The 19093-nt window shown below is 38.5% G+C and overlaps 1 protein-coding gene across 3 annotated transcripts in view; it reads right to left on the minus strand.

Moving 5' to 3' along the window:
* Positions 1-19093, minus strand: part of ARMC2 (armadillo repeat containing 2) — a 1279645-nt gene that overhangs the window by 912114 nt on the left and 348438 nt on the right. For all 3 annotated transcript variants that reach the window (XM_044065306.1, XM_044065323.1, XM_044065313.1), the window contains exon 6: positions 939-1012. In XM_044065306.1, coding sequence (XP_043921241.1) covers positions 939-1012 — 74 coding nt within the window. The remainder of the gene's footprint in view (positions 1-938; positions 1013-19093) is intronic.

The raw sequence follows: 19093 nt of genomic DNA on the forward strand, positions 1-19093 counted from the left end.
TTCCATTCTTTTCTGTAGCAACTGTTTCATGTTTTTCATTTTTCTGGTTCATTTGCTATGTACATCTTTCTGGACTTTTTTCCTTCAAATGACCTATTATCAGTTAAAAATAAATTTGAGGTTTTCTGCCTTCTTACTTCAGAAGTCTATTTCAACTTTCTGCATTGTTCATAGCCATCAGCTTTGTAATATGGCAGACACTGGGAACAAAGTCATTAGGGATATTTGTTTGTTGCACTGTCATTTATTGATCTGGCAATCATCTACTATAAAGTTGTGGATAAACAACCACAGCAAAGAAATAACAAAAAAGTGACCAAACAGCCAAAAAAAAAAAAAAAAAAAAAAAAAAACAGAACTGCACAGTCAGAACTAAAGACAATATGTGTTAATGTAAGATAAACAAAGGAACTGCATGCACACTGATACGAGTGCATTCTACAATTGCACCTTGGGATCTACAAGGAAGGAAGGAAGATTTTATAGTATCTTGCTGAAAACTGATATAGGTAATACGAGATTCAAAGAAGGGTTATGATGTACTGTTATACTGACTCTCTTAGGGTATCTGATATTAACCAAAGAGGCATAAGGGTCAGCACTAACCACAGAAGACACTATAAACATGATTAAATAGGGCAAGTTTTTCTTCAACACCCTTTCCCTGTGTCCTTGGGAAAGAAATCTTGGTCTCACTGAAGAATATCACGAAAGAGGAGCTGACATATCTGTCACAGGATAAGCTCCTGTTTTATAAGTTGGAATGGAAGTTAGGGGGGGGGGGGCTGAGGGCAGCCACCCATATAACCATTAGATGATGGTGGTACATCACACTACAGAGAAAACCACAAATAATTTACTAGCTACAAAGAGAACTTATTATTACTTAATATTTGATATACAAAAGAGTTCATGCAAAAGAAATTTAAAAGTAATACCTGATCTGTTTTTGTTTTTATTCTCCGAGCCATTGCTAGGACACAAAGTAGGTCCACTCCTTTCAGTCTGCTCACTATATTAAGGGACAAAAAAACAAAACAAAAAAAAAACAAAAGCAACTGATAACAGAATATTTTTATTATTATATGTTATCATACTTTGTGAATTAGAACATACTAAAACTATACACAGCATGCCACTGTTTTACTTTTAAAGATTCTTATGCATTTGCCTTAACATACTACTCATTTCCAAGCTGTGCTCAAAATAATTTAATCCATATGTAGCGTGATCCTTATGGCTTCTACACAGGGACATTAAAATCAGGTCTCTTGAACTGAACATTTCTAGACTGAACTCACAAAACAGCAAGCCTTATAGTATGATGTTGCAACACTGCACACTGCTCCTCGTCTACATAAAAATAGCATCATGGGAAAAGTAACAGAGTGGGATGAAGCTAAGCACAAGTTTAGACTGGAAGTTAGGGACTACCTTCCCTACTAGGGATTGACAACAGAGTAAAGGCAAAAGATAAGTGGCACAGGATTTTATTAAATGAAAGAACATCTATGGCAGTGTTTTTAGTTAAGTATAGAATAGGAGTTGCTGTTAAAAAAGGTACAATTAGTAGGGCATATAAATATTGAATAACTATAAGAATCAATCAGTGGATGTTAGAAAAGATGTAGAAGAGAAAATAGAAGCTCAATATACAAAGGAACAAACATCTGTACAGCTCCGAAGTATGCAACAAAGCCCTAGAGGCTTAGGTTTTTTTTTGGAAATGTTGGTATTTTTATATCACAAGCAAACTTCAGACAGTTTTTCCTCAGGTAGCTATCAAATGATGGAGGTATGATGGAAAAGGAGAGAGTTGACTGAAAACTTGTTTACTGTGAATTTAACAAGTTGGCATATTAAAAACAAACCACTAAATAATACTTTTGTCAAAACTTCAGGGCAAGGAAATGGCTGTAACTAAAGAAATTATTCTTCTGAACTAGGATACAGGATCTGTATTGTCCAGATATAGTAAGGCCTTACTAAGTTTAATTCTACTGTCTAAAAAATGTAAACCAAAATGAAAACCAACCAACTGACTTATTGAATATTATAAAGAAAAAGGAACTGGAATTGGGATCTTTATGAAAGGCAAGGGGCAAATTACATAGAAATAAATATAATATTTGGGAAACATACATGTTGAATAGTGTTCAAGAGGAGAAGGAATGAAATTTAAAGGAAGGTATAACTTGAACAATTTCTGTAATATTGGAGTGAATTAAATTTGTTAAACTGCATGAAAATAAAGGAAATGTTGTTATACTTTTGTTTTCTTCTTTATTACTGTAAATGTATCTATGTCACATTTTATAAAACTATCACATTTAATAAAAATGTTTAAAAGAAAAACTGACAGTTACATTTGCACATAGTACAGTAAAATGAATACCACACAAATGCAACATTACTCATCTGCAATATTTTTTCTGTGTCATGCATCTTCTCTATTAGGATACTTATGCAGAGAAGTCACTTAGGTGCTCGCAGAACAGAACAGTTGTCATACAAACAAACACAGCAGGCAGGATGTCAGCCCTTCTAGTGCTCTGAGATTAAGCTAATTTTTCAAAAAGAAAATTAAAGAATACCTAACTAGAACCATGAAACAAGCCATCTTGGACTGGAAGTTAAATCTCATTCTCTTTTTGGACGTGAGCCTTCTCAGGTGATGAGCTTTACTCTAGTTCCTATGGCAGCAAAGTGAAGTGTTAGTAATGTTCTGAAAATGGGTTAAAGAGGGGTCTACTAATAGGGAAACTAAATACAGGGAAGATTAGGGGTAAGAGAAGCAGAACCTGATGACAAGTAAGAAGAGCTAAAAAAGGAATGAAAGTTGTTTGGATGTATACAGGAGAAGACGCACAGTGAAGAAACTAATCACATTATATGCGGCTCTTGTTAGTAGGCTTAACCATTTTCTAGTTTGTGGAAGTAGTAGGGAGTGAAAGATCTGTGAACTTTGCGTATCTGGTCAAACACATCTAGTCCTAAATGTGGAGAGATATATGAGCCTACACAGAAGGCGACTGCAAATTGAGAGAATGGTTGTACAACAAAGGCAGTAGAGGTTGGATCATCTGTGGAATCTTGCTGATGTGGGCATTTGACAAACAAAAAAACAGAAGCAGGCCTTAGGTATGAGTAATCTGGCGGAATGTCATCTTGTTGACCTGCAGGTATTCATTAATATTACAGGATAGAGTATGTAATATGGTTTACCTTTATAATGTCGATCCTGATATGGGCGACACGACTTGCGCGAATGCTGAAATGCGAACGTCTCCAATGTCGAATTCTGAATATGCGAACGTCAAAATCTCGCCCCTTTTTGACCCATGGTAGCATGGGTGTGGAGGTGTTGCGTGGCTGGTAATGTCGAATGTTTTTCGACATTTAAAATTTTTCGCGATTTTGGTTAGCGCAAAACGCGTCGATAAAGTGGCAGTTCGACAAAGTGCAATCGACTATTTAAAGGTAAACCATGTAATACAGAGGAACAAATATGAAGTTAAAGAACTGGAAAAGACACCGAGAAGACTGCAGTAGGGGAGGAAAGTCAGACTCGAGGCGGTCATTTCTCATTTGACTAGAGACAGTTTTGAAGAAAAATGACAACAGACCAAAATGGTGATTGAAATAAAAACTGGACTATTGAGGGACTCAAAGACGGCAAGTTGTGAATGCCTCACATGAATATTTAAACTACAGAAGAAAGGAAAAGCAGAGCTAAAGACCTCAAAGTGTAAGCTCTCTCAATAGATCAAGTGTTAAGGGAGGCAAGGACATTTTTCTGGCAGGAAAATTTAAAAATCAATAACCAAGGAAAATAACCATGCAAGTCTAGCAGCTGAAAATGAGTGAAGAGTATCCAAAAATACAAAGGCAAAATTACAGTAAGGTAGGCTTACAGGTGTTGAAAGATACAATAAGGTTCAAGAAGACAAGAAAGGTATCAGGACAGGAAAAGATACCCATGAGATTTTACCAGTCCCCAACAAATGAGACCAGATAAATCACATAAGGCCTGTTACTTCAGAAAATTGCAGACCTATTTCCCTCACTGGAGGAATGCTGAGATCCTAGAAAAAGTTCTGGTGAAGCAAAGTACAGTTACTTAAGTCAGTGATGAGATATTTGTCTGTTACCATTTTGCCTCATCATTTGATAGTTAAGGCATGATGGTACTTTATCAGAATTATATTATGCAACTTTTCTTTGTAATACCATTGGAAATTGGTAAAAGTCTAAACAGTAACTGTCAGAGTGTTTCCTTAACTCCTCCTTGTCCTTTACTTAATGGGGATACATTTAACAGTTTCCCTAAAGGTAACTATTTCAAATATTTACCATAGTGAAAAGAAATACTTTTGAAAAAAGATACGTGCTCTACTGACTTTAGGTTTTCACCATATACTGATTTTCATGTTATTAACTTTTTAGATCTGTACTTGTGGGACCAAAACAAGACAAACTTGTATGAGGGTAGAAGAAAACACTTCTGATGGGATCACCCTTAGTCAACTGGCTACAACCCATCTAATCTATCAAAATCTTTACTTTATGGGGAATTCTTAAAGGCAGACAGATTAAGTAAAGGATACGGAATGTCTGAGGAGAAAGCCTAAATGATACAATCCAGGCTTTTAAACAGAAACTATATTGCAGACTTTCTGATGGAATCACAACAAAAATTTACAGAAAACAGTTCAGAAAAATATGTTTATTACCATAATATGAAAGAAGGCAATAAAAAAGATAAGCATCTTGTCACTTTTTTCATGTTGTCGTCGTTGTTGTTGTATTAATGTTAAAACCTTGACTGTGTGTTACGGAGATACTCTCTCATACTTTTGATGGAAACAAATCTGTAACAGGATTTTCTTGACAAATTTTAATATTTGTTATATAATGCCAAGTGCTTAATAAATACTTCAGTTTCTGCTGGAGTGAAAAATGTTCCTATTACTGATAATAATCATGTGGGAACTACTCTATATAATGATATGACCAGTGTTTTGTTAAAATGGTGAAAAGATATAGATGCAAAGATGTCACGACTGCTTTGCATCACAAGCAGTCTTCTGTCTAGCTAGTCTCTACTTTCCTCAGAACATTTATAAAGACAAAAGCAATTTGAAAAATCCACTTCAGTATTTCAGGACAAAAAAGGGACATTAGAAACAATTCTGTAAAGTCCACAGTGTCTAAAACCATTAAACCTAAACATAAATTACTTATAGGAATTAAAGGACATTTAAGGCTACTTAGTCTTTGTGACCATTATGCCTTGCCAATCTCCACCCTAGGCTGTATCTCACCTCCCAAGGAGGTCTAGGCCAGTCAAACCTAGGGTGAATTTACAAATGCGCATCCGATTCTCCAGGTTCTATTTAAAGGAAGATTGTATATCAATCACACTGCTTCATCTGTGGGGGGTAGTCTATTTCAAAGGTGAGGGAGACGCTGAGTAATGAATGTGTTTCTCTACATTATTTTATTGATCTGCTGAAGCAGGTTTAGATCCATTGCTCTGATATTTGTGAGAAGGTACAAGAGATCCTGGACTACTGGGACCCTGACTGGTTAGAAGGCAAGGTATATGTCTGCTCTAAGAAGACTATAAGACAAAGAAAAGAAGAATACCATGACTCTAGTATTTTCTAGTAGCTTAGGGATTTTAAGCTTGTGAACCTCTTTGTTAGGAACTTCTGGGGTCTTTCCAGGTGTTTGATATTTCTGGTGATGTACATCTCACATGGGGCAATGTACTCTTATTGGTCTGGTCAGTGCTAAATACAAGGAACAATAACATCTTTACATTTGTATATTCCCTTGGCAATCAGCTGTACCAAGTAGAAGGATTTTCTGACAACCATTGTTATATGGTGTTAAAAGAAGAGGGAGTTATCAATTGAAGTTCACAGGTCTCCAACTATATTTTCATTATGAACTCGGTTATTGTCAATAATATATTCTTGGGGATAGGGTTGTCAGCCAAATGTGACAATGTTGCATTTTTTAACATTTAATTTAAACCAGTTTTCAATATCTCAGGCATTTACAAGCATAACTTCCTGCTGGAGGGCTTCAATGTCAGAGTTGGCTTGGATAATGACTCCAGGTTTGCAGTCAATCGCAGCCTTGGTTAAGCCATAGGTCTTAGCTTTTAGTCTGTAGGTCAGAGAAGTAAATACTGAACACAAGCAATCCCAGCACTGATCCCTGCAGGACAGCCTTGGTTACCTACCTGTTCTCTGACACTACTTCTGCCACCAGCAAAATGTGGGTTCTGTCTTTTAGCCAATTAATAATCCATCTTATCACACAGGGATCTATTTGAAAAAAAAATAGAGTATAGAGATTTTTAATGTCTGTATTAATAAAGTCTGTTTAAACCCTGGGGATTCAGAAAAAGCCTTACAGTGGATGGTAAGAGTTGCAGCCAAAAGGGACGATTTTCACAATCATGGAAAATGTAATTCAGAGACATGTTAGCTACAGTGAGGCAAGATCTAATTTCCAGTTAATCTGCATGTTTCAGAATACCTTGTATTTACTGAGTGCAAATCAACACTTTCCTGTGGTAGTCCCCACTGGCAGCCCATGCATCGTGTTGGCAAGGGCAACCTCCCTCATTCACTTTCCCCCACACACGCACACACACACACACACACACACACACACACACACACACACACACACACACACACACACACACACACACACACACACACACACACACACACACACACACACACACACACACACACACACACACACACACACACACACACTCACCTGCGTGCACACACACTCACCCACACGCACACAAAAGTGAGGCCACTCTTCCTTCTGTATACATTCAGACATGCAGCTGCTCATATACACACACAACCACACCTCCCAACATTACCTGTCTGCTAAACTCCCTGGGTGTAAAGAGTATGTGTGAGTATTTGGCTGTGATAATTAACACAGCTGACTGAGGTAACTTATGCAGCCAAGCAATGCCTTACCCACAGGCATTTCTGAGGGGACAGTGCATGACTATTTAGCATAGGGCACTTCCTCTGGAATGCCTCATTACCATTTGCAGTACACCACAGAGATAGCCCACCATCGTGCTGCAGTACTCTGTGGGACAGCTCTGTGGTGAGGCTGTCTGTAAATCAGAAATAGTTACCATGAGGAGTAAAACAGACTAACAGACTTGCCCCTCACGGCAACCTTTCTGAATCCCCTTCAGTATGTTCCATGGTCTTACAAATCAGACTCATTGGGCTGATGGGCCTGTAGTTTGAGGATGGTAGTAGAACCACCTTTATGAAGCAGCTTCTCCACTGCTATACTCCACACTACTGGGACCGAGCTTGTACCCAGGCTCATGTTAAATAAGTTACAGAGAGGTTCCACCAGGACATGTTTGGTACTATTTAACAAACAGTCCAGTATGTTATTTGGTCTCACAGTATCAGCATTCTTAGTCTTGGACAGACTTTCAGGATACATTCTTTAGTGATGACTGTGGATTTGAGTGCTAGTGGTATTGCAGGGCTTTGGGTAATCATCTCAGGAGTGAAATTTGTACTAAATGTATTTGCTAGGATACAGGCAATGTCCATCAAGTAGGTTTTGTCATTTAGTATGGGTTCTGTACATTGCTAAATGTTGTTTCTTAGCTTTCTAGCATAACTAAAGAAGGATTTGTAATTGTCATTGGCTTCAGATGAAAACTTGAGTTCATGGGCTGCCTTAGTAGATCTAACAGTTTTTTTATTTATTTTTTTTTAATCCTTAGTCAAATTCCTAATGGCTTCCTTTATCTGGGAGTCTTTAGATCTGTTGTATAGTCTAATGATGTTTTTCTTTTATTGTAGATTTTATGTCAGTAGACTGCCAGGTTGTTTGCTTTTAAATTTCCTTTTGAATTTGGATCTATATGGGACTGCTGGTTCTATATATTTAAAGTATGTGAATAAAGTTCCTTTGTGAATCTATATGCAGAAGCAATGTCTTGGATGATGTTGTTACAACTGAATTTGAAAGCATCATAAAATTTGAGGAGACTGCGCACCTGAAGCCTTTGAATTCCAGTATGTTAATTTCAGGGGCGGGAGTATAGAGTTTGAGGGAAAGTGTTGCTAAGTTACGGTTTGACTTAATCAGAGAGTGAACTACCAGTGGAGTTGTACATGGTGATGCTACATCTGTAAGTACCAGGTCAACAAGGACATATTATCCTCTAGTTGGGACAGTAAGAATCTGGTCCACTGAGGTTTTATTTATTAGTTCTAAAAAACTATGTGCATATCCTTCATTGGAGGTGTAGGAACTACAGTTGGGTAGCTCAAGTCTCCCAGAAGGATGGAGTTCTTATTTATTAGGAGTTCAACCACGACATTTAAGAACCGGATATGAACTTCTGGGGTCATTGGAGGTATCCTGCAACAGATGATAATCTGATGGTTGATTTTGTTTGGTGTGATTTTGAGTTTGTTTTCCAGAGACTCGTAAATGGAACTTATCAGTCTGGTGTTAACATTGCCTCTGACAAATATGGACATGTCACAACAGTTGCCAGTGTGTTTGAAACCATGGTATGTGCTAAACTTGGGTATAGAGGGAGTTCTTTCTTGGCATTTAAACCATACTTCATTGAATACACATACAGAGGACTTCGAAATGCAAGGAGTGACTTGAGGTTAGACAGTTTGCTTTTTTAGATTTCTGGCACTGAGCAGAGCCACCTTAATTTGACCCTGTTTTGATACTGCTACATTTGCTATGTTAGACTATTAATTAACTGAACTCTGATTAAAAAAGGCACTATGGAGACAGCAAGGGCTTTAGCCAGTATATGGAAGCTCCATGCTAGCATATACCGGATCTCCCTAGAATGACACAAATCTTTTATATAACTGCTGTAGCAAAAAGTCCAGAGATGTAAGATATTACCATAAGAGTAGATGTTCTACTTTTCACTGTTGCAGTATTCTTCATATGTGGGATATCCAGCAGAGGACAGACTAACAATTTTACATCACCTCCATGGCATACGTCAGATGTATGCTCCCCACTCAGGAGCAAGGCATAAAGGTGACATATGTGCACTCAGCCCTTGGAACTTGAGTGCCCCTGGGGAACTAGAGCAAACCCAGAAAAAAAACAGGAACATGTCCATCCAGGAAGGAAAATACAAAGGAAGATAATAAGAGAAAACACTTCAGCCAGCAAAATGTAGCCAGAAGGAAACAGAGAAAAGGCGGTAGGAGGAAGGGACCAAATACTACAATAGTGAAAAGTAGGACATCTACTGTTATGGTAAGATTTTACAAAACTGTACTATGTCCTTCCGTATCACTGCTGCAGTATTCTTCATATGCAGAACAGTAGAAAAGTTTTAATGTATAGAAAGAGGAAGGCAAAGTGGAGCCCCCTGCAAACTCATGAAAGATTGTTCTGACAAAGCCTGTCCTGGCTCTGGAAATGACATCCAACTTATAATGTTTAGAAACATGTGTTCCCTTGAAAAAAGCTCCAGAAGAGGCTACTGCCTACTAGAATGAGCTCAGACTGAAGCTGAAAGACCTCAAACAAAAAAATCTCTTCCATTTAGCCACACATGATTTTCTAGGGTTTTAAGCAGTTCTGCAGCAGCACTCCCAAAAAGATTCCGGTTACTGAGGGGGGTCTAAGTCAGCCTTAATAACATAGCTTGTAATACAACCAGAAATACCTTCCTATCACAGAACCAGAGGGAGCAGCCCTAGAGGACACATCAGCTGCATCATAGTTGCATTTAATACGGTTGTAGGCCCCCTGGGAAGTAGAACTGAGCAAAGAAAGAGCAGCACTCTCATTTCTGAGTCAGGCAAATCAGACAAGACCCCCCTCCCCCCAGTCAGCACAATAAAGCCCAGATAATCTAGTCAAATGGGCCTGGAAATTAATGGCCCTAAAGGCCAGAGTGGCAGAAGTATATACTTTTTTTCTCTAATCTCTCCATAGCATGGCTGCCTTTATCACAGGAAAAAGCTTGGAAGAGGATAAGAGTTTAGAAAGCTTATCAGTGCACACAGAGACCATTGCAGGGTCAGAAGATGGACACACAAATATTTCAGAGTCTCAGGTACTTTGTAAAAATAAGCTGTCTTTTTGGGAGCTAATGGTTGGTAGTCAGCAGTCTGAGACAACAGTAAACGTATCTAAACAAGGCTATTAACACAAGAGGAACATAAAAGGGCCTGGGTGAGCCCACCTGCAGAAGTTCATAGCATCTCTGCAGAAGTTCATAGTATCTCTTCTGAATTCAGACACTTCAGTACAATCCCACTCAAAGTGTTCCATTATTTGGACCATAGTATCCCCAAAAGGCAACTCCTCAAAAGAAGAGTAAGGAGGCAAGGAGTCCTCTTCCTCAGACTCCAGCTCCAAGGGAGAATGAATTTGTGAAGAATAAGCCAAAGATTCTTCATCACAATCAAACTTCTCAGAGGTATCAGAATCTCTTGTCCTTTTAGCTGGAGTGGATGACCAAAGACTAGCAGGAGCAGCAGAGACAGATAATCACTGTGGGGCTTTAAGGACCATCAGAGCATTAAACAGCTCTTGGCTAAAGTTCTGCACTCCTTGTTAGGATCCTTGGCAGTGGGAGCAACATGCTTACTTTTTTGTCTCTTCTTTAAAGGGAAAGTAGTCTTCACCAAGCTAGGAGTTTTAGAACCCTGCCTAGATTCAATAAGGGAAGCAGATACTTCTTCCAGAACTAGGATTTGGGGAATCACCCTAGGCCATTCAGATATAATTATGTCTCCCCCTCACTGTTTATAACAGATGTATAGACAGACTTAGGATCATAGGACGTTACTAGGCTATTGGCCCTGAGGCCCTTATAAGCCTAGCCAAGAGTTTAGTCCACATATAGACAAATCAGCACCTGATGCCCCTGTCCAGCAGGGACATGGATGGAATCCCAGGGATGTATTTTCTATTTCCTATCCAGTTATCCGGGTTGCACTTAAAAAGGAGTAAAGAGGTACTCTGCTTGAAGGGGAGAGGGAATCTATTCCACAGATGGGGGAGTCGCTGGGACACAAATCTATCCCACCAACAAGTCCTATTGATGTCACAGACCAGGTTGAGTCCACATGTGCGGGTTACTCAAGTGGAGCTTGACTTGTGGACATGTAGTAGTCCTATCAAGGTGGGGTCCGACATCGCCTTGTATACCACGCAGAGGTCACCTCTGAGGAGGTCTGTATAAAACAGAGTAGAGGGATAGGGCTTTTAGCCTATCTGTGTATGGTAGATTTTTGAGGTCTTGGATTCTCCTGGTGAGGAACCTCTGTGGTATCTCCAGCCTCTGCATGTTCATTGTAAGGTACATGTCAAATGTAGCACTGTACTCAACAATGGGTCTTATAAGGGAAGAATACAGGGATGTTAATACCTTCTTGTCCCTGGATAAGATGCCCTTACTTATGAGGTGGGCCATGTAGAAAGCGTTCCGTACAATGGAAGCAACATAGTGGTCAAAAGTCAGGTTGCTGTGAATCCGGGTGCTCAAATCCCTCACAATTTACTGCATGCTTAGAACGTTGTTTTTAATGTGATAATTTGTGGAGTCGTCACTCTCCCCAAAGGGGATGATGATGCTTTTTTTTTATTCGGCTTGAGATACATATTTATGGCACCAGTCATTTGTTTGGGGGAGACCCTCTTGGAGGATGTCCAAATCTCTAGGGGAACTGATGGCAGTGCCCACCTTGCAGTCATCTGCAAACTTGGTCAGCCATAGCCCACTGGTTTTGGCCTGCACAGCAGAAAAGTATATCCCAAATAACAGAGGCCCCAAGATCAAACCCTGTGGTATGCCTCTTGATACAGGTCTACTGCTTGAGGTGTGCTTCCTCTATTTTGACTAGGTGGGTTCTATCAGTGAGCCAGTTGGCTACCCATTTGGTAACGTATGGATTGATGCCTAGTTGAGAGAGTTCATCTATTATCCCGAATGGGGAATTGTGTTGAAGGTTTTGGCCAGGTCAAGGTAGGAGGTGGAGCTGCCTTCCCCTCGTCCATGGCTTTGCTGACTTGTCTCCAGAAAGTCGACCAAATTTAACAGACATGACCTTCCCTTGATAAAGCCAAACTGTGTGGGACTGAGTGTTTGGAGGTTGCCTATCTCCTTGTTGATAAGGTCCATGATATGTTCCATGGCCTTGCAGATCAGGCTAGTTTGGGTGATGGGTCTATAATTTCCTGGATCTGTGGATGCTCCACCTTTGTGTAAAGGGATGACAGTGGCTGTCCTCCACTCAGTTGGGAGATAGCTCAGGCTTTGGTTGAATAGGGCACCTAATGGTGCTGCAAGTTCCTGTCCGAGTTCATGTAGGATGCAGCCTGGGATGTTATTGGGTCCCATGGAGGCTGTATTTTTTGCCTTTGAGAGAGCAGTGATGACCTAATCCCTAGATATAAGGGGAAGGGGGAAAGTACTGGGAATGTCCTGATTTACTGATGGGGGCAGAGGGGTGAAATTTTCTCTGAATCTGTCAGTCAGCAAGTTTGCTATATCTATGGGATTTGTATATGTGGTATCCGGGTGCTACCTTTGAGATTATGGACATATGTGAAGAAGACCCTATGATTGCCTCTAGTAGATGTGGCCAGTTTGGACTCAAAGTTTGCTTTGGAAGACTTCACTAGTGCTTGTTTGCTAATTTAGGACAAGGAGATATTGCTTCCAATTGGGCACCTGCTCCATCTTGGTCCTGCACAGCAATATTTTCTTTAGTTATAGGGTTTATTTATTGCAGATGTCCACCAGACAGGTTTACTCTTTTGATTTAGCTCTGTCAGGTATTCCTGATTCCATGCATCTATATAAATGTTCATATAGTAATTTTGTATAGCTTTGGATACTGGTGGCAGTTCCTAGAGGAGGGGAGGGGGCTGTGAAGCTATTTATACCATCCCTCAGGAGACTGTAATCAGCTTTGGAGAAGTGTTTTTGTTTGACCCTAGCTGGGGGTCTTGATGGACATATGAGAGATATGTTCCATGCTGGTCTCTGACTGGTTGTGGCATAGGGAAGAGGCAACAGCATCACATGGTCTTCAGAGTTTTCATTTAACCAGGGAGAAAGAAAGAGAGAGAAACAGAGACATCTGGTGGAGGCCAGACAGCAGAAGGGTCACAGCAAACTTTCTCCACTTTTTTCTAGACAGATGGCCAAACCTTGGGGCAAACAGGTTTGACCATGGTACCTTGGGTCAACAGCTCAAAGTGCCAATTCTCCAGACAAATGGATAAGGAAGACAAATGGCTACGGAGAGTTTTTAGTACAAAAGCCTGACAAACAGCAAACTGGGATATGGTCGTGCATTGTGCCTAAACAGTAAAGGAACTTCTTGTGCCTGTCCTTATGGAGAATCTGCCTCCCACACTCACATTTTCTTTCCTGGAAGAAATAAATCCAAATGCAACAGAGGGTAAATGGAAAAAAGGTACCCCAATGGGGCACTTATCTGTAAGAGGCTCAGTAGGAACCAGCACAGTGAAAGGCATATAAAATGATGTGTTCAATAGGTGCTCAAACTGGCACCAAAGAAATCCTGAGGATTGAGTGTACACACATCAACCATATGCCCTACACCTGCACAGGGAGTACATGTCTGACGTATGACATAGAGGTGATTTAAAGGCTTTGATATACTGGCCGGATGTTAGGCTATCATTGGCAGGATATCCCGCATTTGAAAAATACTACAACACTGATAAGGGAAGACATCTTTTTTTGTATCTAGGCATCATTTGTGAAGAAGGGAGGATCCCACTCACTATCAGGGTCTTGCCTACATTTGTGACATGCATCTCCTTCACTCCCCCCAGTCATTAATTCTCCCCCTAGCACAACTGCCATGCTGTAGTTAAATTTGTCTTGTGCAAGGGTCCTAATGGCCCTTGAGACATTTGAATTCCTAGAACCTGAAATATGACTCACTGTCACTCATTGTCTGGCTTAGTGAGTGGGTAATCCATGTGTCTCACTGTAGAGTCACTAATCATTAAGACACTTTTGTTTGCGGATGTACTAGAATTGAGGTCCTCTATTTCAAGGTGACTCTTTGTTAAAGAGGAGATATTGTGATGCAATGTTTGATTTTGATTTTTGGAACTAAAAAAAAACCTTGATGATTTATTATAACCAGAAATGTTAAGCACTTTTGGCTGTTAGGCCTTCATCAAAATATACCGAATAAAAGTCTGAAAACTCTTAAATACAATCCATAACCAATCACATAATTTCAATAAAACAATTAGGTAAAGGAAGTAAAATAAAAAAAAAAACAACATGCTCTCAAAATCCCAAGACATACTATGTTTTACCATAAAACAAGTGAACTTGTACTAGTGCATCCACATTTTTTAGTTCATCTACATTTTTAGTGTGTTGGTACCTAATAAGTATTGCTTTGTAATCACATTGTTGTTTAGCCATGGAAAACTATAGGCATGCAAAATAATTTGCCATTTTAACTCTCTGTATTCAAGTTCATTGTCCCTGTTCCCTTCAAAACTTATATCTACATGGTCTATCACCAATAAAGAAATTTCTTAAAACCAGAACACTTCACAGAATGTTTACTCAAAGTATTTTCACAATTTTGCACTTTGATAGTATACTGGTGTTTACATATTCTTTTCTTTAATGTTCTTGTGGTTTTTCCTACATAAAAAGCAGCACATGAGTAACACTGGGCCAAATAAACCACATATTGGGAAAGACAGGTAAATGAACCCAATACCATAAAAATTCTACCTGTTCTGGGGTTAATGAAAAATGGGGTCGCATAAGTAAATCTACATTGAGTTCAGTTGCAACACTTTTGCATGCCTTTTCCACCTTCTTGTTCCTAGTGTGGGTTCCTCTTTCTAAATTTGGATTTCATATTTTCAGCTTTTTTATTAACATCTTGACCTTTGCATTTACCTCAAAAATCTTCCAGTTATCATGTACAACTTTAATAGCAGCACTATCCAAAGTGAAAATCACGGGTATCCCAAAGTCCTAATCTTCAATGGGTCTATTAGGGTTACTGTTCCTAATGCTGCTATAAATGTTCTGCCCTTTCGTGCAGTCATCTCCCCTAAGAATGTCCACAGCTATCTTTTTAGGGTACCCTCTATTGAAAAATCTAAAGTGAAGCACTTTTACAAAATTGCCTAGTTTACTCACTTCTGTTGTAAGCCTCAGTAACTGTCCCTTAGTAATATAGTATTTCTTGTAAGAGGGATGCATACTAGAATAAAAAAATAAAGCTATGCATGAAACATTTTTAAAATTGATAACTGTTTCCAACTTACAAAAATCTTTGTTTTTATACACTTCTAAATCTAAAAGATTGACCTTGCATACATGATTAGCATTAGTGAACTTTAAAAAAATCAGTATTACCATTCATCTCTTCAATAAACTTATTCAATTCGTTCTCTGACCCTTTCCAAATAAAAAACATGTCATCAATAAAGCGAAAATAAGAACTCAACTTATTGTGCCCTTCTACTGATGGTAATATCGGTGTCTCCCAATACACCATTACCAAACTGGTGAAGCTGGGAGCATTACATGCCCCCATGGCTACATGTGTTCTTTGAAGGTAAAACTTACCTTCAAAACTAAAATAATTATTGAACAGAACTTGATCCATGCACTCCATAAGAAACTTTACCTCTCCCACTGTGTACTCATTGTTGTGGGTAAGGATAAAACCCTCCCACACTATACCTATATCGTGTGGAATTGAAGTGTATAAAGAGCAGATGACTACTGTTATCAATAAATCATGGACCCCAACTTGTACAGTTCTAATTCTCTCAAAAATTATACATCTCTAATAAAAGAAGGAATGTTTGACACTGAAGCGAGCAAAGCTCTACCCACAAACTTTGAAACTGCTTATAACTTAAAAGCAGGTGTCAATACAATTAGGCAGTGGCATTACACCTTTGTGCATCTTAGGCACTCCAAACAACTTACCAATTCTAAGATGAAGAGTGTAAAAAAAATTGTACATACTGTCCAAAATAATATCTTCAATGAGGCTAGAATAAAGCCATGAATCAGTGTGTCTCTATACCTTTTTGATGTCATATTTTTCAACTAAAGAATACAAAACATCATCTTCCAACAAAGTACGCATACCCTTAACAGAATCCCAACTGTCTACTACTACCGTAGTCCCCCCTTACCTGCCTTCATGATCCTGATGTCTCGATCATGACTCAACTATTTTAAACTCTGTCTTTCAACGAGCGATACATTAAAAAACTAGTAAGGACTTTTGTTGTTCAAAACATCTCTAATATCCCTTTCACAATTCTCTTCAAAGACATCGATAAGAGGGTGCACCAAAGGATTAAATACACTAGGAACAAGAAAATCACTTTTAGTCTTGTGATTGTTGTTACCAAACAAAACTCTCACATTTGTCTAAATAAACCCTTTAAGGTATATAATAGCTTGTATCAAGTCAGACCTAGTTGCTAAAATGGAACCAAAACCCCTGTGTAACAGTTTTAATTAATGTTTTTCTAGAAAAGTTGTAAATTTTATGCTGTATGGGTATTACCTCCTTGAAGTCTAAACTTCCTTCATAGGAGCTCATGGAAAAAAGGAAACCGGTTGACATGCCAGGGAATTTGTTTTGTGGTTTGATTGCTGCTCTGAGGCCGATTCCACATTTTTAACTAGTTTCAAGCTGCTGACTGGTGTGCCTCTATTTGCCCTTCTTTTGCCATTACAATCAATGTTACTCCTTAGCTATTTAGTTTTCTTTTTAATCCCGCTCAAGCTCTTAGGGGAATTTCTGACCATGGAAGGTGCAATAAACTCCAACGACCCTCTATTCTCTTCTGTTGAGGAACACGCGTCTGTTGTAATTCCCTGTACGTGAACCATTCACATCCTCTTCTGTTAAGGTGGTTCCAGTCAATTTTGCATATTCTTTCCTGTCTCTCTTTATTTTCCTCATTTTCTTCCTTCTAATCTTCACATCTCATTTTTTGGATCTTCTCCTTAATAATGGTTAGTCTCTCCAATTTGGACAACTGAAGCTGTTAAACTTAATTTGCCTAACAAACCCTGGATCCACATTTCAAGTTTAGCACTGTCATCCATACTGTGCCACCTTAAAAGTTTAACCAGGGCTAAACCTGCTGCTTCACATATACTGTTCCATTCATTTAAAAAACGACTGTCTATAAATACCATTGGGCTGTTTTAGAACTTTTAAATCCATGGGTCCTCTTCTAAGTTTAATACAAAAACCGAAAAACGCAATGTCCCATTGCAATGTCTTTGCTTTAAATAAGGATGCTTCTAAATCTCTTAACAGCCATTCCTTAAGTATGACTACAGGATTACCTGATGGTATATTGGAAAGCGCTGCTATGTCCTCCGATTCCAAAAGTGGAGTATGCAAATAACCTTGCATAGTGTGACCCCATAAGTCTCTTCCAAAGCGAGGTTTGGTAACACATCCCTCTACTGTACTCAAAACCAGATTGGACTCAAAAGGGTGAGTGTGAATACTATAATCCAGTAAAATATCCTCATTGCTTTTCTTGATCTGGGACCCCATATCAAACCATACAGAAACAACTAAACAAATGATAAAATGAGTCCCAAAGGTGATAACTAAAGAAACTGGAACTAAAAAAAAAAAAAACACCTTGATGAAAAGCAAAAAACTGAGGATTTATTATAACCCACAAATGGTAAGTGCATTTGGCTGTTAGGCCTTCATCAGAACATACTGAATAAAAGTCTGAAAACTCTTAAATACAATCAAATGATTTCAATAAAACAATTAAGTAAATGAGTATTTATAACACTTTCGCATTTTGCTTTAGAGTTTTATTTGAGTATGCATCCCTCTTATATGGAATACAACATTAAGGGACAGTTAGGTTAACTTATTCACTCCAATGGAGCTCAGGAAGTTTGCACTGTAACTTCCAATGGGCAGAGCCGAAGCCTTTTGACAGACTCAAATTATGTCCTCACATTTCAAACAAATGTTCATATTTCTGGAACCATAGGGGTTATGAAAGAAGTATAAATGGCACACTCTTCCTATTTTTATAGTGGTAGTATTCTTTAGATTCCAGGCCTTAAAGCGTTTTTCATAAGTAACAGTAAACATAATACCTATTACATTTGTAATATTTTTATCTCAGCAATCACTCAAGTTATACACATACTGTTAGCAATATTTTATTCATAAAGCTGAGAGCTTTCATATGAGGCTAAGGAGTTCTGTCTGTGTTACTTGGTTGTTGAGATATTTAGAAAATATGAAAATATCTATATAAATTAATATCATAAAAACAGTTAATATCTATTTACCTGCACTAGACAGTGGTCAAATATTAATGCAGTTGAGTTTGCCATTGTGTATACTTTAAGATGAAATCTTTTAAAACCTTGTACATAGCATGTTTTTTTGAATTGTTGATGCAAATATGAACAAGCAATATTTGACACCTAGAGGTGTCAATAGCAGTTAACTGCAGATGCACCTGGAGGCATTACATGGATGCAATGAGTTAGACGCTTACAACAGAAGTGCGTAGAATAGGAAATTTTGTAAAAGCACTTCACTATAGATTTTTCAATAGAGGGTACCCTAAGAAGATAGTGGTGGACATTCCTTGGGTAGATGACTGCATGAAGGGGCAGAACATTGATAGCAACATTAGGAACAGTAAGCCTAATACACCCATTGAAGACTGGGATTTTGGGATACCCCTGATTTTCAAGTTGGATAGTGATGCAATTAAAAACGCTATATATGACAACTGGAAAATTTTTGAGGTGAATGCAGGGGACAAGATGTTAGTTGGGCAAAAATAATTTTTGTTAATAAAAAAGCTAAAAATGTGAAATCTATTTTAGAAAGAGGAATCCACACTTGGAACAAGAGGGTGGAAAAAGTCATGTGAAAGTGTTACAATTATCCTCAATGTAGGTTTATTTATGAGACCCCATTTCTTATTAACCCCAGAACAGGTAGAATTTTTGTTA

This window comes from Protopterus annectens, chromosome 1.part0, assembly GCF_019279795.1.
Source record: "Protopterus annectens isolate FY-2018-M chromosome 1.part0, PAN1.0, whole genome shotgun sequence".
In the NCBI taxonomy this organism is placed as follows: Eukaryota; Metazoa; Chordata; order Ceratodontiformes; family Protopteridae; genus Protopterus; species Protopterus annectens.